This window comes from Lepeophtheirus salmonis, chromosome 14, assembly GCF_016086655.4.
Source record: "Lepeophtheirus salmonis chromosome 14, UVic_Lsal_1.4, whole genome shotgun sequence".
In the NCBI taxonomy this organism is placed as follows: Eukaryota; Metazoa; Arthropoda; class Copepoda; order Siphonostomatoida; family Caligidae; genus Lepeophtheirus; species Lepeophtheirus salmonis.
Genome location: NC_052144.2, coordinates 36,560,359 through 36,585,444, shown reverse-complemented (window position 1 = coordinate 36,585,444; position 25,086 = coordinate 36,560,359). Strand labels below are relative to the sequence as shown.

Below are 25,086 nucleotides of genomic sequence, written 5' to 3'. Positions count from 1 at the left end.
GAAATTTTTGTTGTTGTTGGGGAAAAATACGCAGCTGAGCAAAAAATGTAATTTTTTGTAAATAGCTATGAATTTTGAAATTTTTCCAAAAAAGTAATTTTTCGTGAATAGCTATGGATTTTGGATTTTTTTTGTTTTTTTTTCTTCAAAAGAATTCCAAAACCAAGCCCCTCAAAATAAAATCCTACGTTCGCACCAGGCTTAATGTATTTCTTTTATACGGTGCCCGTTAATTTTGCTTTAAACCATTTCGCCTTAGGAAATTTTGCCTCTAAGATATTTGCCCTAATATATAAATAAATTAGGTTTATTCTTTGTTATTGTTTATTTTTGATTAAAATTGATGTTCCCTGTGAATTTAACATTGCATATTTCATATAAAACACTTTAAATAGTTGTTTTCTGTTGCAATATATATGGAATGATGCTCTTGCCTCATAGTTTGTTTGTTTGTCAATCCGTGAGTCTTTTCTAGTATGAATAATCCATCATGTCTAATGATTTTAATTACTAACGGAGAAGCAATTATTCTATTCGAATCTTTGTCCTGTATCTTTTTGTTTTTCTTATTAAACCAATTTTATTACTTACTTTGTCTCATGTTCGAATGCATTACATAGTGATATTTTGTTGGTGTACACGTCATTACCTTTATTGTGTAACGCAACCTTTCCTCGAAAAAGAAAAAAAAGAAGAAAAAAAGGCCCGAAATCATATGGAAGTTAACCAAATAAGTCAATCATACTAATTGCTATTTATCTCTTAAGCTCTCCCAGACTGCCATTGTTACAATATTTATCCACCATTTTTAAAATGAATTACATATACATATATTTCATAATATTAAAATCATACATAGTATTTTATTCGATATTGTATTTTAATATTGCCTAGTAATAATTAATTAAAAGCGTAGCTAGATATTTGTATTTATATATGATAGCCAAAAATTATTCATAGAAATAATAAAATGGCAAATAACAGGTGATTCAAAACGAGCGGTTTTTTCCAGTTGGGATTTTTTGACAGGCGCGCGAGTTCTGTCAAATTCATACGTCATTTTTACACAGTATTATTTTACATTCATCATGGAAAGATATACGCCAGAACAACGTGTACAAATTGTTCAATTGTACTATGAAAATCTACGTTCTATGGAAGAAGTTTTTCGCAAATTACCCACAACTTATGGTCCACATAATCGACCTTCAGAATCAACAATTCGCAGAATAATCGAAAAATTTGAAGAGGTAGCAACTTGCTAGGATGTCCCGTCGTCTGGTAGGCCACGTACAGTTCGCAGCGTAGAAAATATTGCGGCCTTAGCCGAGAGTGTAGCCGAAAATCGTGAAGAATCGATTCGCCGTCAACGGCGAACGTTATTGCGCCGGTACCTCAAATTGAAGCACATGGTCTCCACGATATTTGGTTCCAACAAGACAGTGCCACTTGCCACACAGCGCACGTAGCAATGGACTTATTGGGACATTATTTTGGTGAGCAATTAATTTCACGTTTTGGCCCCGTGAATTGGCCACCAAGGTCGTGTGATATCATACCTTTGGACTTTTTTCTTTGGGGCTACGTAAAAGCAAAAGTCTATGTGAATAAACCAGCGACGATTGAAGCATTGGAAGTAAATATTGAGCAAGTTATTCGTGAGATTCCGGTCACAATGCTCGAACGCGTCATCGAAAATTGGTGCGAAAGAATGGACCATTTATAGGGCAGTTGCGGCAAACATATGTAGGGGATTATTTTCTAGAAATAATTGTAAAGGATTGTTTTGTCGGTTCATAATAAAGTTTTGACCATAATATAATATTTTATGTGTTTTATTTCTACAATCCAAAAACCGTTCGTTTTGAATCACCCTTTATATATATAAATATAAAACGCCTACGAAAGATCAACAAGAAATCGTATTCTTATTCTTTTGGAAACGGAGCATTAGTATAGTATTTTTACTAGATCGTTTATTTTCAATAAGAATAAATTATGAAATAGCCATGACGTATCAAGTGAGACGAGTGAATCGAATGATGACAACAAAATACATTGGGTATTTTTGTGTGAGCGAGGTAACACAGTGTGTATGCATTGAAATTTTGGGGCATGATTCATTTAATGAGTTTTATTGTAATACACAACATATTTTAATTTAGAAAATTCAAAGGGAACATCAATTTGATAGAAAATTAACAAATATCGACGTATAAATCTCATTTATTTATATATTAAGGCGAAATATCCTTGAGAAAAAATGACTTTAAGGCAAAACTACCTTGTGTCATTTCATACTATTTGAGATATGAGGTATGTCTGTACAAAAGAAAGCTAAAATATTTTTTCTCTGAGTCCTAAATAGGACTAACCTTTATAACTCCACCCATCATCAATCAGTGTTACTCTCAATTATCCATGAGCTCACACACTTTTTAATTGACTGTTCCTTCCTCAAGAATGAATCAACTATGATAACACCTTTGGAAAATAAAAATAAAAACAAGCCCCCAGGTTGCAGCTACGAACTGTTTTACAACTATATTAATTAAAATTTGACTTTTTATTTTATTTTAATCAAATAAAGGTGATTAGTGGCATTTTTAGCTAAAAGTTTATCAATTGACAATATCGGTAATCATTTTTTATTTTATTTTTAACGTTAAAAAGTCATAACCCTCATGAACAAATTAGATTTTCATTTTTAAAACAGACAAACAAACTTTGTTATTTGATGTTTCCGATATCTTCTATCATACCCCCACCCCCCTTTCGTATTATAGACAGTATACGGTGCACTATATAAGTACATACATTAAATATAACCAGCTTAAAAGGCTGTAATTGTTATGCAATATTCTAGAATATCTTGAATTTTAAGTGTAGCATGAATTTATTCATAAACATAAATATTACGTAGATAGAATTAACTATGTGTAACTTTAAATAGTTATACATACATAATACTATTGGATTCGAGTTTACATTTTCCATTTTGCCCAAGTTCGAGTTTTGAGAGTTTCCACTTAATACATGCAGAGTCGTGCACACTTTGACCTCATCCAGATCCTGTATGAGTACACCATAACCGAGTTTTTCCCCTGCTTATATATGAGGTTGGGTGACTAATACAATAAATATATCTTTTTTTCATTTCCTGATCACAAAATTATTCCACACGGGCCACGAAGCATATGTCATCCCCAAACTCACTGGCTTTTGCAACATCACCAAGAAAGTCCAGAAATGGTCTGAAATGAAGAAGGTGACTCCTACCTTGAAGGCAAGACTTAACAACTACCAAGGCCAATCCAGGATCCCCATTTCTGTATTCTCCTCTATAGACATCATCAAAGTCTACCAATCACTCTGTGGGAGAATTGAGTCAGTGATTAAGCCCAATGAAGATCATATTGAAAATTAATGAGCAATTACCATCTATGATCTTAATTAAACTTGTCACAGGATATTTGTTCAGGATCTGGATGAGATTAAAGTTTCTTCCAATTGTAGTGTACAAATCTGTACCGGGTGATCCATTAAAATCTAAACGTGATTGAAATTAATTTATAATTTGATATATAAAAGAATAAACAATTAGTTACAAAACAAAACAAACTTTGAGATTTCTAGCTTACGTACAAGTCGAGAAAATGGTATTTGCACGTGATAAATGAATTTCCATTAACACCCACCAAGCAGTTGGTCGTCCAGAGAACTATCAAAAAGTTGGGTGAAAAACTCTTGTGAGGGTGGAGAGTCTACTTTTGACACCAGCAATGAAAGAAACCTATCTCCTCCGTTGCAAGACTCTTTTAAATGAGTTCTTTTGAACTCTTGTTTGACACTTTTGCTCCCTACAGCCCTCATGCCAACCTCCACTACTATACCTTTCGGTTGCATGTCGAGGGGAAGGCCTGCAGTGTCCGTCATCCAAATACCGAGACCCTCAAATCCACTGTCAGCCAGAACTTGGACGCCATGATAGAGGACTACATCTGCAACGGTTGCCAGGACTTCCGCTGCCACCTGGAAGCTATGGTTGCCGCTAAGGGCGGCTTCACTAATGATTAAGAAAGCTCAGACACACATCTACTTATAGTTTTAATGTTGTTGAAATTGTATTGTTGATTAATAAATGATATCTTGTTGAAGTTAAAATTATAAGTGTTCAGATTTTAATGCACCACTCGGTACAATATCAACACTTCTTTCTATCAGAAAGGAATGTCTATAGCTTATTTTTTACTGTACTTTAGAGTGATAATAATATAGATTTGACTCATCATTATTGTTCGAATGTTTCGATTTGTTTTGATTATTCGAGCTCAAGTAGATGTGGGCGGGCCATTACTACAGCTATAATGGGGATACATGTAATACGTGTATTTATATATTATAACCTCCAAACCTCAATAATCCCCCCTTGAAAATAGTTTCTGTAATTTAGAATAATGGTTACGCAGGTGATAGATGTCGTTCCCCCACCTTAGTACTTCAATTGAACACGATCGAATACATAATAATATCAAAGTGATTTCTCCGTGTAATAAACGGTTGATTACTCATTATATGAACAATATAGAGAAAGTTAGTATTTATAGAATTGAGTCATTATTTATTATATTTATTCTTATAAAGCTTCTTCTCATGAATTTTCCAGATATTAATTAGAAGAATACCAATATTACTAAAATTAATAGAAGAAGTCTTCTGGAATATTTTTTTATTTTATATATATGTATATTTTAGAAGGAGAAGAAGCCATTCACTATTATTACAAAAATCTTCTTGTTCATCATTTTATAATACCTCCTTTTCAATACTCTACATACGTACATATATAAGAATATAGAGCTTACATCATACCTACGTTGTATATAATAGTATCTTTGTATTGAAATGATATTTTACATAACACTAAGATTATTTGCCAACATACCAATGCGTCAGAACGTATTTGCAAGTTGGGAATTATATAATGGTGATATCATAGTCACGCAACCTTATTATATAAATGTTACACTTAATCTAAAAATACCCTAGGGTTCCTGCGCCACGGCTACATACATAATATTTAAGGTGCTTAGTAATTTTGTCCTAAACTTTTTTGGCTCATGACATTTTTCCTCAAGGGTATTTTGTCTTAATATATAAATTAATGAGATTTATATGTCGTTTTTGTTATTTTTGGTTCGAATTTATGGTCCTTTGGAATTTTTAATCAAAATATGTGACTATTATAAACCGCGCTAAATAATTGTTTTCTATTGGAAAAATGATGGAATCATTTTTCCAAAATTTCACTATGTAATGAATTCGAACCAAAGACGAAGTAAGTAATGAAATTAGTTGAATAAGAATAGCAAAAATAAATAAGAAACGGCAAGGATTCGAGTAGATGAATTGCTAATCACTTTTCCGTTCGTAAGTATCATTAGACAGGATAGATTTTTCATAATTACAGAGACTCATGGTTTGACGAACAAGCATATTTTGAGACAAAAACAAAATTCCATTATTATTCCAACAGAAAAAAAGCAGTTAATGCATTTTATAGTAATAAATATTGCATATTTTGATTTTAATAGTTGAAAGGGAACATCAATTTCAACCAAAAATAAAAAATAATGACATATAAACTTCATTTATTCATATATTAAAGTGAAATATCCTTGAGGCAAAATGTTCATTTATTTTATACAGTGCTATGCAAGTTATACTACCTTTTTTATACAATATTAGTATGATAGGATCATTATATATGTACAGTGCACCCTGTGACTTTTTTTATACAATCACATATCCATATATACATACAGACAAACTTTGATTTATTAGTATACAGAGGCGTTGCTAGCTTTCATCATTTGCAGCGCCACTCTTAATATAGATAGTCCTCCTTGCTCGCTGATACTTAAGAATTTTCAAAATAGGTAGGGATATTTATTAAGAATAATCATATTTTGCTCTTATGATTATGTACTTCTTTTTTAAATTTACACTCATCGCAATTTAGCCAATATTCACATCACTAATAGGGATATATAGGGTTAGAAAATGGTAGAAATTCTCATGAGTATACATTGTACAAAAAGTATATGTTACTAATCTGAAAAATATTTGTAGTCCTATTAATTATTTGTCCCTATTTCAAAAAAATAGAACGTAGTAGGGATCAAGGATGACTATAGTTTTAATTTGATGTACCTAGAACGCGAGGATGATATTGATTCTTTATACATTCCCGCCTCCTTTCATTAAGAAGAAAATAAAAGAATAAATCCTTCAAATTAAAACATTTTGGTCTTTTCGAGTTCTTAAAAAGCCCCAAATTGACATAAATAAAAGTTGTTTAAAACATTTCCCGCAAATCAATTCATGACTTTTTTAGTATAAAATATGCTGAGCTCTAATGACCTCCCTAGAGTTATTCGGATCTACAATGGGAGATTCATTAGATGTGTAATTACCCACGTTTTTATTCCTTAATTTAAAAAAAAAACGTGAAAAAATGTGTTTCCTGCATCAAAATTCGCCACTTTTTTAATCAACTTACCATGAAATCAGCCGAGAACAACGAATAAACTCTGATTTATGTATAAACATTTTTTATTTATATTGAGATAGACATGTAGGTTCTACAATAATACTATTCCAATTTTAATTTGTTACATAAATAATAGTACATAATATATATATTCTTTGAAATTTAACCATCTACAACCCATTTTCCACCAACGATACGGAGCTATTTATTATTAGCAATTATTTCCGGTTTTTAAGTAGTATCCTAGTAGCTACGGCATTCCTATTTCCATGACACAAGACGTATTTTACTAAAAGTTTACTAGTGAAGGATGTCTTTGACATAAAGTTTTTTCTCTGAACGAAGTTGAGTGATTATTTTTTGCCTTTTTGTTCCGTTTATTTTATTTTTCTCTATGCATCTATGCAAGTTGTGGATATTTTTTGCTTCTCCTCCCCACGTATTCAGTAGACATAATGCCCATATTTTATTATAACTTGTGTTTGTAATTTCAAAACCCCTCCTATCTATGTATGTACTTTGTACATAATCCCTTACCTTGCATTGAACTTAGGTACTATTTCTTAATCTGTATACAATATTTATACACTCAATTAACTTTAAAAAAATCCCTAGAACGCATAAAGAAATGAAGTATATCCTTATTGTGTAGCAATCAACTTGAAGACAAATAAAAGCAATGCTACTTGAACAAGATTCCATTATTAAGTAAGGTTTTTTCCGATAAAATAAAGCCCGTATTGTTTTTTCAAACCCAGGAAGAATAGAAAATCATTATTAACAATTAAAAGCGTAATGAAATATAATAAAATATTATGATATATTTTTATTGGATTTTACATTTTAAGTCACGAAAATCAATTACTGAATCACTATAGGTATTAATCAAAAATCTACAAACAGTACAAATTTTGTCTATGGCTGACATTTTTTGATCTTCTTTAATTTGATTAATAAGAATTTGGTACTTCTTGCATTAGGAAAAACGTTTTATTTCACATTAATAGGTTGTCATAGCAATGCATAAATGGATATTAAAAATTGAAATGATTGGGATTCAGCTCGGACTGACTTACTATAACTCATCTTTTATAGCTGAAAAATACATATTTGACTTTTTAACATATTTTCCCCGATTGAAGGATAAAACCAAGGGAGAATATGTAATGAGTTTTGTAATATTGTCAAATACAAAATGAAAGGAAGTAGTAAATGAATGGAGCAAATCCTTATATTATCAATACTTTTCCTACGAAATTTATCGGCTAGCTATCCAAAAACACCTTATTTAAGCTCAAAATGTGTCTGTCTTCTACCCTAGATATTTAATAATTTTTGAGAGAGGATAAAAGTTATTCCATATCCTTCTTGAACGAAAATCTAAATACTTTGTAATAGTTAACCATTGCTTTAAATTTAAAATTGAATGATTATTGACTACATACTAAAATGTTAGATTTTTATATCTCTACGTCAGGAGAAAACTTTTCAACGTTCGGCACCTCTTGTCAGCTGATTCTCCGTACTAGTACTGCTATAAAAAAAATTACAGGATTCGAAACTATACTAATGACTGAAAACACTATGAAAAGTGAAGAAATTTCAAAGTCGATGATTGTCAGTTTATATCACAAGAAAATGATTATTGCTACAAAATAGATTTAAATAGAAGATATATATTTAATTTAAAAAAATTGAATTGAACTACTTATTTACAAATTCCATAAAATTATTGTTGAACAAGCTGTAAATTATTTTTCTCCGCCTCTTAAAATGAAAGCAACCACCAACTTAATGAAACAAATTAAGAATTATGACCAAATAGTAAAACGACTTGAATAGATTTAATTTTCTATATCATAAATTTCTTTAGTATGTATTGAAAGATTGATAACTATACCAGAAGTGTTTAAAGAATTAAAATGTAGTAAATGACTTCCAATTTCTTTATCAAATTGTACTATAAATTGTTGTAAAAATTAATTGGATTTGTGTGTAATAAGGATGTCTCTTTTTAAGGTGACCATTTTCAATATCTAAAGAAAAAACTTTTTAACATTAAAAAGTGTTATGATAACATAGTCTTTCCTTTTTGTTGAAGATCTCGGATCATACCCTGGCCAAATTACGACAGAGAAAATAATGAAAAGCACCGGCATTTGAATATTTTTTAAGCAATGTTTACTATAGGCATGTCAAACAATTCCGAAAAAAATATACATATTTGAAGGCAATAATTTATTTTTATTTTATTTTACTTTCTCTCTTGATTTCAGTTATACCAATATTTACTATAAATTGGTTAGACAGCCTGAAGTAATTTGTATTTTTTGACAGAAATTCTGACTTCCCCCTTGTGATTTCCCTGTGTGAGTTTTTGAAAATTGATTGTATAGAGGAAGCCCTAGTGGCCATTTGTGTTCATCAAATTGTCCTTATATTATTTTGTCATAATAAAAAATGGCAATGATTCACACTCCCTTTATTTTCTCTATGGACGGCTTTAGAGGAATTCCTCTAGTTTTATGAAGACCCAAAATTTCCCCCCTCTCCAGATTTCAAATAATTAACGTACTCTCAGATAAGCTATGATATGAAAGAATTAAACATAGTTCCCACTCTCTATCAAGCAAGGGAATAGGTAGATATTTCTTTTTTTTTTCGATCCTCAACTCTACTCCGAGTCCAACAAAGACAAAGACTATAACGAGCAAACATCCCCTTAGTTAAACTTTGCATTTCTATGTACATTCTCACTTTAAGGCTAAAAAAAATAATGATTTCAGCCTTAGAAAATAAAATAAAAACACTCTTCAGATTGCCAACATCAACAAAACTCACAAGCTAAAAAATGCTTAGGAGTTACAAACCTAAAACCACATAAAAATAGCAATTAATTTAATTTAATTGCTCTAATTTACAAACATATATTTTATTGGTTTAATATTTTTGTATTAATGGATTGAAATGACATGACAACGAGTTGCTAATTAAAGATTAATACAAACTTCATACATATTTGTTTCTCATAAATTTTGACTTTTTTTTATTTATCAGGAGTTTCTTTGAGAATGATATAATTGTACATTTTTCATTAACATATCCGTGTTTTATGATTGTTCCTTTTGATCCTCATAGACATCATTTTAATTTATGATAGTCTTTGTTTTTCTGACTCGTACTTCCGCCCTCATAGAAAAAGATCCGATGCACATGTGTGTTTAATGTTTATACATATGTATGTATTTAACATCCTGACTTTTCAATGTTAAACAGTAGGGGGAAATCATTTGTGGGAAATATTTCAAACATCTTTGTCGCAATTAATTATAATAATGTAAAGCGGTTGTATAACATGGAAGAGTTATCATTTCAGAATATGTACATTCAAATAACAAAATCTAAATCAACAAGAAGATAGTAATATTAATTAATGGAGATAAGGAGATTAAGAGAGGGAAATCCGAACAAAACAACCGTTAAATATCGTTATTTTCTTTATTTATTATGTTTTAATGATAATAATGTTATTATTATACTTTTGTGTCCAACTTATTTATTAATGATATTTTATCCATGCTTTTTTCAGGTATTTTTAGATCATAGACCATTTGAAGAAGTGAAACAACTCGTATCAGCTCAAACAAATGGGGCCACACCCCTTGTTTTATCTTGTCGAAATGGTCATCAAGAAGTTGTTGAGTACCTCGTTGAGCGTTGTGGAGCAAATGTGGAGCAGCCTGGATCTGTGACATTCGATGGCGAAACGATTGAAGGGGCTCCACCGCTCTGGTGTGCGGCTGCAGCTGGTCATGCTCAAATTGTCAAACTCCTTGTGCAAGAAGGAAAAGCCAACGTCAACTCAACTACTAAAACAAATTCTACACCTTTGCGAGCAGCTTGTTTTGATGGGCATTATGAAATTGTTAAATATCTCGTTGAACATGGTGCTAGTAAGTTGGATTCATATTATTTATAAACTATACATATGTCGTGTACAAGTTGGGACTTGTACAAGTAGATTCTAGAAGTTGACACCGGAAATGAGACAAATAATTTTAAATGACGTATTTGCCATGTTTATGATGGGAATTATGCGAAAATTCAATATTTCATGGTGCAAGTTTTGACGATTTTTAAAGAAATTACTAATTTCTATAAGTATTACGTAGCACATGATAACGTTCAAATATCCACATTTATACTAGGATAATATTCATATTATACCGTCCTCTCTTCCCCCAGGCATGTCCTCTTTTTACATCCTGTTCGGGAACCCCCCACATACTTCTTTATATATTCATGAAATGTCTCGTCTTCTGGGACAAAAAGTTGAAGTTCAAAATAAATGTATAATAAAAAATAAATAAATTTATCAAAATCCTTCATCCAAAAAAATGATTTTTTTAAAATATTGACACTCATTCTTTACTTTGAAAATCAAACTAGGGTCACCCTAAGTTAGGGATGATCAAACTTTTAATATAATATGCTGCATTACCACTTGATTTATTTTAACGGGTCACAGAACCTATTAAATAAAGTTCCATGAAAGATGGCTTCATAAAATACAACTATTAAATACATATTTATTTAAAATTTAGGCCAAAACTAATATTTCAAGGCCGGACCATCTGGCAACTCTTTTCAGGAGCGTACAGTTTTTTAAAGTTTTTTTCTCTATTCTGTCATTAAAATTTTTTCTTCCAGAGTGATAATTTTTCAAAAATTCCTTTATTTGACAGGGCTAAAAAAATACTACCTAACTCATATTGATCCACTATGCCCTTTCTATTCCTAATATTTTTATTGTGAGGATCAATTTTGACTACTTCAAAGTGAAAATAGCGTCACACCCCAAGGGTTAATAAGAATACTTTGAGGATAGATATGGAGAATACAAAGCTCAATTTTGAGAAGAATCATTGTAGCTTGCTTTTGTGTTAACGGGTCTCAGTTATCAGGGGTGTCGCCAGAATTATATTTTTAAAGGATGTTGGATTTTGTTTTTTGTAAAAAAGTCCAAAAGTCCATCGATGTTAACAAAAAATTTCAAAAATTAATTTTTTTGAAAAAAAAAAAAAAAAAAATCAAATATGAAACTATTTTTAAAAAAAAAATTTCAAGAATCCACATCTTTTCAGAATAAATTTAATTTTTGTAAAAAAAAATTAAGAAATTCACAGTTGTTGACAGAAAATATAATTTTTTGGAAAAAAATTTCAAAAATTAAAATAAAGTATTAAATTAAATATATAAAAAAATTCAAATATTTAAGTTCCTGGAAAAAAAATTCAAAAATTAAATTATAAGTATTGAATTTAAAAAAAAATCAAATATTACATTTTTGGGGAAAAAAATTGAGAAATCCCTAGCTATTCATAGAAAATTAATTTTTTTTTTGGGGGGGGCTACTACCACCCATCAGCAAACCCCTGCAGACGCTCCTGGTTATACATTTTGAGGGGGCTCAAAATCATTAGAAAATGAGGAAGTTGGTGAAAAGGAGGGAGGTTTTTCAGGTGCAGTTATTATTTTAATATGTAATCCGACTTGGTTACATTTCTTCAGTAGTAGTAGTATATACACATAAATACATGAAAACCCTGTTTGGTTTTTTGATACTTCTTCTTTTTGCCAAATACCAGTTTTTTTCTTTAAAGAAAAGAAAGAAATAAGTAAATATAGATAAATTCGTACGTATGTAATATGTGTATTTTTATGACATAGTCCAAGTTTATTATCTTGATATTACTTATTATTATGAACTATGTATGTATGTTAATCATCCTACTAATATTATAAATTATTCAATTACAGATATTGAGGTAGCTAATCGCCATGGACACACGTGTCTTATGATTGCTTGTTATAAAGGGCATCTAAGAATAGCTAAGTACCTCATTGCAATAGGAGCAGATGTTAATCGCAAGTCTGTCAAAGGGAATACAGCACTTCATGACTGCGCGGAGTCTGGTTCATTAGAAATTATGAAATTACTATTAGATCATGGGGCCATTATGGACGTAGATGCCTATGGTAAGCACTTTTTACCAGGGGCGTTGCTAACTTTCATCGTTTGGGAGGGGGGCTTATATCATTACTCATATAAATAGGTTTATTTTATATAAATGTAACATATATTAGCAGAGGATGCCCGCAGAATAGAAACAAAGAATGAAGGTAGAAGAAAAGAGAGATGGATTTAGAAAGAAACATGGGGAAAATAGAAGGTGAAGGAGACAGAGAGAAGGAAAGGAGGTTTTATTTCCGTCAAAACATGCTCTTAATAACCTCGTAGATCCATAAAATATCTTGGAACATGCTTGGTTATGTTATAGGTCTTTTTTGAAAAATTTCAGACTGATCTATTCTACCATTTTTGATTCCATGTGTGATAACCCCAAATATATACCTATAAATTATATATATTAAAAAAAATAGAGGTGTTAATGCTTCAGAAACTAAGTACAAATGGTCACAGTTATACTAGGATAATATTAGTATTAAATGGATAAAAAACTATCCTCTTTTCCCCAAGACATGTCCTCTTTTTACATCCTGTTTGGCCACCCCAACATACTTTTTTAGTGGGACTAACGATCCCACTGTTTTCTACTACTTAAATCTTTTAACTCTCCAACGTTTATACCCATATTGGTAAATTGATCTAAAAACAGTTTAATATTCTATTAGTTACTCTCATGTCAATGTATGTATAACTTATTAATAAGTGCATGTGGTATGTATGTTATGAACGGTAGCGGAGAAAGGAGATAGATGTAAAAGAGGGCTTCTGCTAACTTTTGAGGACACAAAAGTAAAATTTCTCCATTCCGTTTTATGCACTCATAGAGAGATCCTTTAACATTTTTCGAGTTGACGTTATATTAAGCAAAAATAAAAATTGAGCATTATATATATATATATATTATAGGCAGCTTTTGTGTATGTACAATCTAGTACAAAGAATGTAGTAGTAAGTAGTACATATTAGGAGTGGGTCAAGTGGATTTCCCACGGGCCTGCGCGCGGAAAAAGGTGCATGAGGAGACTGAGAAGAATTAAAAAAAAAAAAAAAAAAAAAAAAATAGAGAGTGCAGGAGCTTGAATATCCAGTTTCATTTCTTCTCTCTTGACATTCAGAATATTATGCTCTAAATTATTATGACACTTAAAACGGATTCTCATCCTCAACGCCCTCCTCGAAATAGAGATTTGGAACATGCTTATTTAAATGTCCCTAGTCCAACTCCACCTCCGAGTCCACCACCAAGGAAACCCCATCTCAACTACATGGAACCCAATAGCTCTTCATCACAGCCACCCTCTCCTCCAGTTGTACTCCTCATCTACTCAAAGTATTGCTCCGTTGCTCTGGAATGGGCTCGCTATTTGGACCGAGTCTATCTCATTCTCTCGAAAAGCAAAAAGGAACTCACGATTCGACATGTTCCCGTGGAGGATCTCCCTTCTCATCCTTCTACTTCCATTCCTACACATCTTTCTCAGCAGCTTTATGAGGCAAGTCTTCAAGTCGTTCTACTCTCAAGGCCACTGCTCAATCTCATTCTCAAGAGACCCTTTCTCCAATTTGGCTCTTTTCTTCGTCCGGATCGTGTGTTGGGCATCATGCTCGGCGTGGAGGATGCACTTCTTAATGTACGTCACAAGGAATCTCTTGCCTCCTTCGACCAATGGGTTCATCTTGAGGCTAAGCACAATGACACTGCCTTTGTTCATACTGTTATCAACTTTAGTATTCAAATCCTTCAGAAACCGGATATAAAACAAGCCAAAATTAATAATCTTGATAAAGCTAGGAGACAAAAATATTTCATGTTCAATGGAGGGGGAGATACCATGAGAAGGCCGAGTAGTTTTCAAGTCTTTCCAAGAACACTCTATGAAAAAGGAGACACCAATATTCTTCTCGCCTTTCACGAACCCATTGACGAAAACAATGTCAATGGGATTCGTATTTTATTGAAACGGACTCCAGAGAAATTACCACACCTTCCATTGGAGAAGATTCACTTTCTCAATCCATATAACATTTCATGTACTTTACCAGCTTGTGGCTTTTTATTAAGAACAAGTGAGGCAGCAATATCCGTTGAAATCAATGGGAAAAGGTTGGACGTCAAGGAGCCAACAATCTCACTGATCTCTGGAGCTGATCAATTTGAAACCGCCTTGAACACAGTTACGGATCCAGTCAGAGTTCTTTGTACAACCTACGGCATTAATCCACCCTGTAAGAACCGTTTAGATGAAACTCTGACAGATGCTTTTCTATCCAAACGATCCAGTTTTCTTCTCTCAGCCTCCATTGAGAGTATCAATGAAGAAGAAGAAGAGAAGAAACCCGAAAAAGGAGAGTTCCCCACTTTGCTCCATTTTGCATCTCATTATGGCTTTGATAAGTTAACCAACACCCTCCTGGACTGTCCTGCTTTTGAGAGGGCCCTGGATATTAGAAACGAACTTGGATGTACTCCCTCTGATTTAGCGAGAAATAATGGTTTCTTTGTTCTAGCTAATACACTCGAGGAGAAAATGTCTTCTCTACTTATGCATGAGTATAGTGATTTAATGGATGAGCGCTTTATTAGTGCTAATTATTCAATTCCTCCTGCTCCACGCCCTGTAAGATTGCGCCGAACTCCTGGAGGGAAAGGGGGTAAAAACTCATCAATGGGAGGTACGCTAAGGCCTAAAAGAGCTTCCGCACTGGATGTTGTATTTGAACCTGATCGATTCGATCATGATCGCTATGGAACAATGAAAGGTAATAAAGCCATTTCCAAAAGACTTGATTTTGATCCTCCAAAGCAGCAAGAGGTCGTTGTTGGAAAGGAATTCAAAGAGGATTTGGCCGTGGCTGATGAATTACTCAAGCTCTTGGATGACTTCCAAAAGAATTCCTATTCCTTCACTGAGATGGAAAACTTGTTTAAAAAGTGGCGTAGGAGGAAAGCGGAAATGCCAAATGAGAAAAAGGGATCTGCATCTGTTCCACTCACGAAGAAATCCACATTTCGCAAACTTTTTGCTCGTAACAACAAGAAGAATAATGAAGACTGTCAGAAAGCGAGTAGCCTTCATGAAACAACGACGACTACCACAATGAGTGATTGCTATAAAACAGACGAAAATGAACTCAGTGTCGTCGATTTTCCGCCCTCTCCGGGGGAAAAGTTCCATTCTGGTAGTAATGGAAGCGGTCTTAACAATCATATTAATAATCCAAACAACCATGTTTCATCGCAAATCCTTCCCCTATCTAGACTCTCTTCTGTCTCCTCTTCATCCAATTCTAGGAGGTCACTTAGCCCACCAAATGTACCTAATAATACTACCGTTATCATAGCTTCTTCCAGCTCTTCTGCACAAAAAGATGGGGGGATGACATTATCATGCAGTGAAGTCGATACGAAGAAAAAGGAATCGTCATTGGGTATGGTACTGAATGAAATACATTTTACTCCTCAATCTGTCGATGAGGAAGAGTCTATTTTAAACACTCCCAAGTCCCTCATTCCTCAAGAAGAAAAGTCATCCGGAAGCCAGGAAGAGGAAGATGCAGAGAATGAGACACAGATAGAGATTCAATCATCATCGTCCTCTGTTGGCGGCGGTAGCAACAGCGGGAGCATTAGGAGTAAAGGATCCTCCAATAAAAAACAATTATTCCCTTCCTCCACAACAACATTTGTACCCCAACAGTTGGAAGAATATGCAAATCTACCTTCCATGATCATTACGGACTTTGAATAAAGGCAGCCATATCTGCATCTGGCTCAACAGTCATTTATTTATGTTTTAACCCCCATCTCACACACTTTACTCACTCACTCTCTCTATCCTCCTTGTTTATCTATCTATCAAATTCAGTACGTTTATGTGACATCACCATCTCTCAATTTGTGTACATATATAATATAATACTCCATTTTTATATCAAAATGAAATCTTCTTTCACCTCTTAGTCTTTTTTTTGTTTTATAAAAAAAAGCTTATGATATTATTATTATTAAACCACTACCATTTACTACTACATTAATATTATATACACTTATTGGAAGACATTTTTATTTACATATTTATATTATATACATATTTATTTAAAGAAGAAACCATTTTGACTTATTATTACTACATATATTTTCATTAATAAGATGACGTAATCAGTTTTACCTGTACCTAAATTTAGAACGCTTTATTTATAGGTATATATTATTTGATAATCATGACATAGGTAAAAACAATTTTGCAAAAAAAAAAAAGTATATACATATATTATGAAGATATAACGAACGATGGAAGCAATCAACCAACTACTTGTAGGACCTACATATGTATAAAAAAATACGAATTATTATTTGTCACTGAGACAGAAAGAAAAATAAATCTTTCTCTTCACTTTAAAAAAAAAAAGAACTTAATGTGTAAAAAATAATAATAAAATATTTTTCAACGGAACGGAAATGGATAGACGTTAAAAAGTGAAATAAAAGTAGTAGCAAGTTGTTCAAGAGGAGGGGGCTGGGGGTGTGAATCACAGAGGGGAAGAATGAAACACAACAGTGGGTCCTCTGTCCTCATGAAAATTCTTCATTTTTATTTTTTGATGAAATACATAGTGAAGCTAATAATAAGTTACAGAATATCCCTGATGTTCATGTATTGTATATATATAAAACATGTGTGGTACAAACGATATAGAACAACAATCAAAGTAAAGGACTTCAAATGCTCCTTTTGAGCATCAATACATTATAGACATTGTTTCTATCAATTTTAGGCATTGCATTTGAATTTTGGGATGATTTGAAATGCCCAAAAAGAACGTTCATTATAGATAAGAGCCATCATATGATTTACATCCCTTTTCAAATTCATGAAATCCATCAATGTCTAATTTTTTTATATTTGTGGAGATGAATTTTTGCTACTTAAGTGCTATTTATGACGCTTCCAAATGATTATTTGTCGATAGTAGTTAGCAATAACTTCTATAAGAAAATAAATTCTCCGAACGTATCGTCTTTTTTCTTACTTTTCGGGGAATTTATTATTATAAATGCATGAAATGCCCGGTTTTTTTTTGCTGGACAAAATGTTTAAGATCAACTTATATAGTAAAATTGAAAATAAAGGATTTTTTGTAAAATTTATTATTTAATAAACAATATTCACAACATCTCTGAAAATTAAATAAATTTATACTAACCCCCGAGCAAAAGCTGATCGCCATTCTCGCTTGATTTTGAGTTGATGGGCGACATATAAAGGAGATCCCCGGATAACGTGGTGTTTGGAATTATTTTGAACTCTCTGCACATTCTCTTAATTTCTATCTAGTACTTTAAAATGAAATATAGACTAGTCTAAGAGCTGGTACATATAGTGGAAACTCCACTAGGATGCCTGTTGGGATTCCAAGGGCGTTGAGCAACAGACGAATCCTTGTCTTGCCCAGTTTTCCACTATTTTCCGGTATATTCCACTCATATTGCGGTTTTTTATGTTATTATAAAATTAATTATTAAACTATGTATTGAGGTATACAAAATTGTTTGTAGTCGTTCATGATTTATTTCTTACCATACGGATATAATAGAAGAGCATAATTTTGCATAGAGGAGAGTGTACTATAAGTATTTGATTTGATACCTAGACTTAAACCTTTTAGTTATTAATCATTATACAAACTTGGATTTAATAAGGTTGCTGAATAAATATTGGTTAGTTCCGATTATTTAAATTTTACAGTAATGCAATGAGTGGATTAAAAATCAAGTAAATACCCAATTAAGATTACATTTTATAATTATTTTACAAATATCTTGTCTGCCATACACTATTTTAATGAATAATTTTTTTTTGTCCTAACCATATTAAAAATACAAGATAAAAATAGTAAAAAAGTGGACTTTGAAAAATAATTTATCCCATTTTACGGATTTTAATACTAAAAAAGTCCCCTGTACAGGGGGGGATTTCATATAACGCAGATTTTTCTCGATCCCAAAAACCGCCATAAGTGTTATTTATAATTTTACACACAATGTGCAGTCATGAGGAAGAAGGGGCAGAGAGGCATTCCCTTACTTAACTGCTCTCTTTTCGTTTTTCTTGGTGTTGGTGGGGAATTGTACATAAAGATTTATCTCACATCCTGTACATAAATATACATAGTACCGGATATGAGATTTGAAAATAAATGCCATACTCGATGTATGCAATGTGGCTTGAATCAAATATGACCCCTCATTGAATAATATGTTCGTAGTACATTCAATGGGAGAAACATTGGGGTAAACATCTATCTATTATTATTCCCACAACACAGGAAACGTTCCCAACCGTTTTCTTTTATCCCCATTCCCATACCACAACATTTAATTAATTGTTGATGATGAGAATGATATGGGGGTGGAAGGAGAGGCATCACACGTTGCATCACATCTCAAATTACATAGATATTTTTGGTTGAACTATATTTTGTTTATGACAACCCTCAATGACTGACAGATGGCTGTAGGTTTTTTTTTCTCAAAGTAATGAGAAATCACGCAAATTCATTTTTATGTTCTCCTTTACGAAAGCAGCCTTCTTAAAAAATACATAAATAAAGACATCTGCCAGGAAAAAGAGGTTCATCATTCATTAGATACTTCCTCTATTTTAAACTTTAAAAAAATAAATAAAGCTATTATTGAGGATGATCATTTCTGAGTACCACATGCACATACTCCTTGGGAGGAGATTTTTATACACATTCATATTCTATACAGGAATAAATCATTTTTGTCTTATCCTTATTTCTCTTCTTTTTCTTTTTAGGCATGACACCATTATTAGCTGCTAGCGTTACTGGACATATTCACATTGTGGAGTATCTTATATCAGAACCTAATTTAGTTTCTCGACAAGAAAGAATTGACGCACTTGAGCTCCTTGGAGCTACGTTTGTAGATAAAAAACGAGATATGGTTGGATCCTATAAACTTTGGAAAAGAGCCATGGAAGAAAGGTTTGTAATTTTTTTTGTACCACTGCAGTACAAATCGCTTCTGCCGGGAATTAAGATGTCAGATGGAGTAATTGTAATTCTATAATATTAGCTTATACCTAATCAGTTTAACTCCATCTGACCAATTAGAGGAATATTTAAGAAAAAAAAAATATCTGAGCGATAATGCATTCGGCGAAGACAATTCTGAAAAAATGAGGAATTGCGATTCACAATCAATTTTATATCATTAGAGACTAGAATTGAGCTTATATTCAAAAGTTATCAATTATACCAGTGGTTCTCAAACTTTTTTGATTGCGTATTATCTGTGACAATATTACGATCTCCGAGCATCATCATTATTAAAAGTTTGACAATTTTAACAGACTTTTATGCAAATTTTGTGTAATTTTTTATTTATATGAATACATCTCTAGTCACTATTCCCCGTATCTCCTAGAGGGAATTAGTATACCACGTGGTTTGAGAACCAATAAACGATTAAGGCACTTCAGTTTTGTATTTGACTTAATACATGTAGTGCAATATTCATCGTTTATTACATGGTTGCCTTAAAAAAATGATATTGTTTAAATAGTAATGGAATCGATTCCTCTGATATTATAGTCGATTTTGAAATCTCCTGTTGAAGATCTTCTAATAATCGTCTTCGCCCTCATAATGGTATTTTTTCATAATTATATTACATTTTAAACCGGTTGTATCAACTTAATTTCAATTTTTTTACCAGAAAATTTCGACTTAAATAGAAGTTTAGTTGGTCCAATGAGGCCTCAAATACGTGTAAAATTATTTAATTTCATAAAATGAATTATTATAATTTGCGTAAGGAATTTTCCTTATCGATGTAGGAATATATACATTTGACTGATCAACGTTCTTTTTAGTCTGGGCATGCCCTCTTTTTGCATCCTGTCCAAAAATTTTAAAATTCATGGCATGTCCAGCTTTATGTGAGACGACCAAAAAAAAAAAAAAAAAAATCAAATCAAAATCGAATAAAAAACTAATAATTAGAAAATGCTTACATTTGTTAATTTCAAAATTTTAATACCTTCTAAAATCGACTTGCCTTTTTGAAAATCAAATTCTACTATAAATGGACTATTAATTATATTCCAAATTATTTTATGATTATAATATTATTATCAGGGTTCGACTTAAGCGTGTCCAATGTACATGTGTATGTGATACGGTGATTTGCAGTCAAGTTATACATCTCTGTAAACGCAATATTTTGAAATTTTGTTGTTCACTTACTTCATTTTAATGGGATTCTGTGTTAAAAAAAAAATAACATCCTTACATATATCTATAGTAGGATTTTTTAAGGACTTTTACCCTCATGAATTGAAATGTCTTATTAATACGTTTATAAATATTAGATTGTCTTCCTTTTTATGGATAATAATAAACTCTTCTTTTTGTTATCTATAGGTATATAGGAAATCAATTAGTCGTACCCAAATGTGTTGTTGCTTCACCTATTTCCGCGTATGAAAATACTGTAGAAGTTGAAACGATAGAACAACTAGAGGAAATCATATCAGATCCTGATGAAATGCGCATGCAAGCATTACTCGTCCGTGAAAGAATCCTTGGTAAATTAATTCATTGCTATCATTCTAATGTTTCTATGTACATACATACACACTAAGCCTAAGGAGGAGGAAATTCGTTCTCCCTCGTTAAAAAACCGTTAAGTCACTTTGGACATGTCTAACTTACTTTTTAATAACTTTTCCCCTTCTCATTATTCAAAATAATAGTCTGTTCAGTCTCTCCTCTACCACCCAGAAAATGAAAATAATAATAATCATAAAAGCAAAAAACAGATTCATCATTCTCTTTAAGGAATGATTTGCTTTCTTCTTCTGGACACCTCTCTCTCTCTCTCTCTCTCTAATAGTCATTAACGTCCCCTTTCATATTTCCTTCTCCCCCTTTTAAACAATTAAAAGCCCATTCTCTTATTCCTTTTCTTTTTTGACACCTGTGAATTACCTATTATCTATATACATCTATGTGAATACTAACTACATAATATTATATGTACTATAACTTAGACTCCAAGGTTTTTGAACCCAGGGTAGTAGTACACCTACGATACTATGTAAGGTCAACTTTGTTTTGAGGAAGTTTGACAAATTACTTATTATTGCATATGACGACTACTGCTACTCATATTCCAAGCATTTGTGTTTAATGGACCCTCCTCAGGGTTTGTTATTCCCGACGTATGTGTGTACATATGCGACATTTCAAACAAAGAGACCTTTGAATCTTGCATATTATGTGGTCCATCAACACAAAAGAAGGCTGACAAAAAAAAAATAAAAAAAATCATGTCATAGTCTTAATCTAATTTGCTTACATTTTTATTAATAAATAACTATACGGAGTTGCCAAAAATTGTACTTTAAAGAATGAAAACATTCTTGATCCGCTATGCACGGTGGTCCATTGAAATCTGAACACTTATTAATTCAATAATTAATGCGCGTTGAGTGATTGAAATTAATTTGTATTTCAATATATTAAAGCATAAACAATACGTTACAAAACAAAACAAATCTGAGCTCTCTACATTACGTACAAGTCGAGAAAAAAGGACACTTGAACGTGATCGAAAAATTTCCATTCGCACGCTCCAAGCAGTTGGGCCTTTCCAGAAAAGTTGTCTACGCCCTCAACATGTCCGAAACATTAGAGAGGAAGAAGGGCTTTGTCAAAAAGGCCAAGCTGGATCAGGAATAATGAAAGAAAACAGACGAGGATAATCCCTTCAAGTCCATGTGGGTCAATGCAAGAGATCTCGGGGTTTCACGCCAGACTGTTTAGAGAGCTATCAAAAAGTGGGGGGAAAGAGCATTGTAAGGGTCGAGAGGCTACTTTTCACACCAGCAACGGAATCTCCTCCATTTCGAGAATCTTTTGAATGGGTTTTATGAACTCTTTTCAACACTTTTGGTCCCCCTACAGCCCTAATGCCAACCCCCTCGACAACACCTTTCGAGTGAATGTCGAAGGAAAGGCCTTTCTTGCCCATCATACAGTTGCAGAGGCCCTCAAAGCCACGGGCAGCCATGGGACGCCATGACAGATGACATCATCTGCATCGGTTGTCGGGCCTTCCGCCTGGAAGCAATTATTCCCGTTAAGGGTGGCTACATTAATGATTAAGAGAGCTCAGACACACATCTTTTTATAGTATTAATTTTATTGAAATTCTATTGTTAATTAATGAATTATATCTTGTTCAAGTTTATAATGCAAAGTGTTCAGATTATAATGGACCCTTTGGTAAAATAGATTCGATTTCAAAGGCAGTCATTTAATCGGAACTCAACAAAGTCTCCGATATCAAATGAAGTCTCTGGGTATCTCAATCTTTGACCTCAATAAGTCATTTAAATATTGATGCGTTTATATTAATTATGCTATACGTACAGCAACAATAGAATGATTTTTTTATTTATGTTCAGGACTGCTTTTGTGTTGTTGACACAACACACATTTTGAAATAAATATATTGTGTAATTTTGTACGTATTTTTTTATTCTTATAATTTATTGTAATTATAGGGCCTGCTCACCCAGATACATCGTATTATATCCGCTACAGAGGAGCAGTATATGCAGATATGGGGTTATTTGAACGGTGTATAACTCTATGGATGTACGCATTGGACATGCAACAAAAAATGTTGGAGCCCCTGAGCCCAATGACTCAGAGTTCCTTACTCAGCTTTGCTGAGCTCTTTAGTTTCATGATGAAGGAAACTCGTAATAATGCCAATGCCGCCAACAACAATAACCAACTTCGCAATGGTGGGCACCATAGCAGAGCTATAGCAGCAGCTGGGATCAACTTCATTAATAATAATAACAACAACAATATCCGAGGCTCACCACCCACATCCAACGAAGAGTCCTCCTCCTCCTCATCTACATCCAGTCCTTCCGAAAACTCTCCTCCTTTTAATTTTTGTGATATCATGACTGTTTTTAATAAAGCTGTGAAACAAGTGGAAATGGGACTCGAATCCATGGATCTTGTCAATCTAGAAAGAGACATCACATATTTTAATCGAGCCATCATTATTATTCTGCATCTTGTTTGTCTCTTTACAAAACTACTCAGTCATCTCAAGGAATCACAGATATTTGATGTAAAAAAGGCAGTCTACAACTTTTTAAAACTCGGAGCAAGGGGACGTAATGGAGCCACTCCTCTCCATCTAGGTAAGTTTTAAATTTGATAAGTTACATATTGAGTATCACAAAATGATTAAATCTTTTTTTCTTCCCTCATTTGATGAATAGCGTGTACAAAAGATTCCACGAGTGTGGGGCGCTATCCAATCTGTACTTTCCCGTCCTTAGAAGCCATTCAACTTCTAATTGAGTGCGGAGCGGATCCTAATGCTAGAGATAAGGATGATAACACCACTCTTCATACCGCTGCTTCTGCCCAAAATAAAGTACCCAAAGGAAATGTCATTGAACTTTTACTCCGTTCAGGAGCGCATCCAGACACAGTGAACAAAGATGGAAAAGTGTACTCGGATCTTATTTATGGACCCATTTATAAAGTCGTTTCTAAACCTGTAAAATACGTCACCCTTCAATGCCTTGCTGCTAAAGCTGTTAAGAAATATAATCTCCACACAGATCGAAGTATAATCTCTCCGGATCTGCAGGCCTTCCTGGACATTCATTAATTATATTCAATATATACATAAATATATATTTACTTATGCATGCACATATTTATTTTACTACACAAGTATGTACATGCATAGAATATTTAATCAATACAAAAAAGAAATCAAAATCCAACTTTAAAAAAAAAAAACCACGGGAAGATTCCAACCCATGAATATTTATTTAGTTTAAATAAGTTTTTTATGTGTCTAGCTATTTAGGATGGAATTACTGCTCTTTTTTTCGGGGAGGGGAATACAAGTCTACCTTTTAACATTCTTTTCACAATTATTGCATCTTTCAAAACAAAAAATATAAAAAAATTGTCTGTGTCATTAAAGAAGAGGTGCTTTACTTTTTTAAGAAGTGGGAAATTCTTTAAAAAAAGAAAAAAATTGCTCATAAATCAGATCTGCTTTATTTTTAATTCTTTTTTTAACGAGAAATAAATAATATATTGATATATAAACAATAAACTTATAGAAAATATATATTTACTCAAAAAGACAATTATTTCATTTTTATTATTTTTACTTAAAATCTAACGGTATTTTATTTTGTAATCATACGAGTCATTAATTTAAAAAGACAACACCACAAACAATAATAAATGATTATCCTCCCGTCAATGGGGTCGCTTCTCCTTGTCAATACTCCTTGATAATTTACCCATCATGTGGACTAATTACGAAGTTATCCACACATTCTTTAGAAATTAGTTGAACCCTCCTGACACATACTTTTTCATGCAAGAGGGTCATCATCCAATGAACAGTCTTATT

At 32.6% G+C, this 25,086-nt stretch overlaps 2 protein-coding genes across 2 annotated transcripts in view; both read left to right on the top strand.

The window, feature by feature from the left end:
* Positions 1–24,814, top strand: part of LOC121129113 (protein fem-1 homolog C) — a 60,995-nt gene extending 36,181 nt beyond the window's left edge. Inside the window, exons 2-7 of the mRNA XM_040724792.2 lie at positions 10,143–10,506; positions 12,374–12,592; positions 19,406–19,595; positions 21,036–21,199; positions 23,183–23,842; positions 23,924–24,814. Of these exons, the coding sequence (XP_040580726.1) occupies positions 10,143–10,506; positions 12,374–12,592; positions 19,406–19,595; positions 21,036–21,199; positions 23,183–23,842; positions 23,924–24,321 (1,995 nt within the window). The 3' untranslated portion in view covers positions 24,322–24,814. The remainder of the gene's footprint in view (positions 1–10,142; positions 10,507–12,373; positions 12,593–19,405; positions 19,596–21,035; positions 21,200–23,182; positions 23,843–23,923) is intronic.
* On the top strand, positions 13,366–16,764 carry stumps (DBB domain-containing protein stumps). The gene has a single exon (XM_040724791.2). It carries the CDS (start codon positions 13,721–13,723, stop codon positions 16,331–16,333), a length of 2,613 nt encoding a protein of 870 aa, XP_040580725.1. The 5' UTR covers positions 13,366–13,720; the 3' UTR covers positions 16,334–16,764.
* Positions 24,815–25,086: the final 272 nt, after the last annotated feature.

What these genes read in the sequence shown, in the direction of transcription:
- stumps (XM_040724791.2), top strand. Translation starts at nt 13,721, where the DNA reads ATGACACTTAAAACGGATTCTCATCCTCAACGCCCTCCTCGAAATAGA.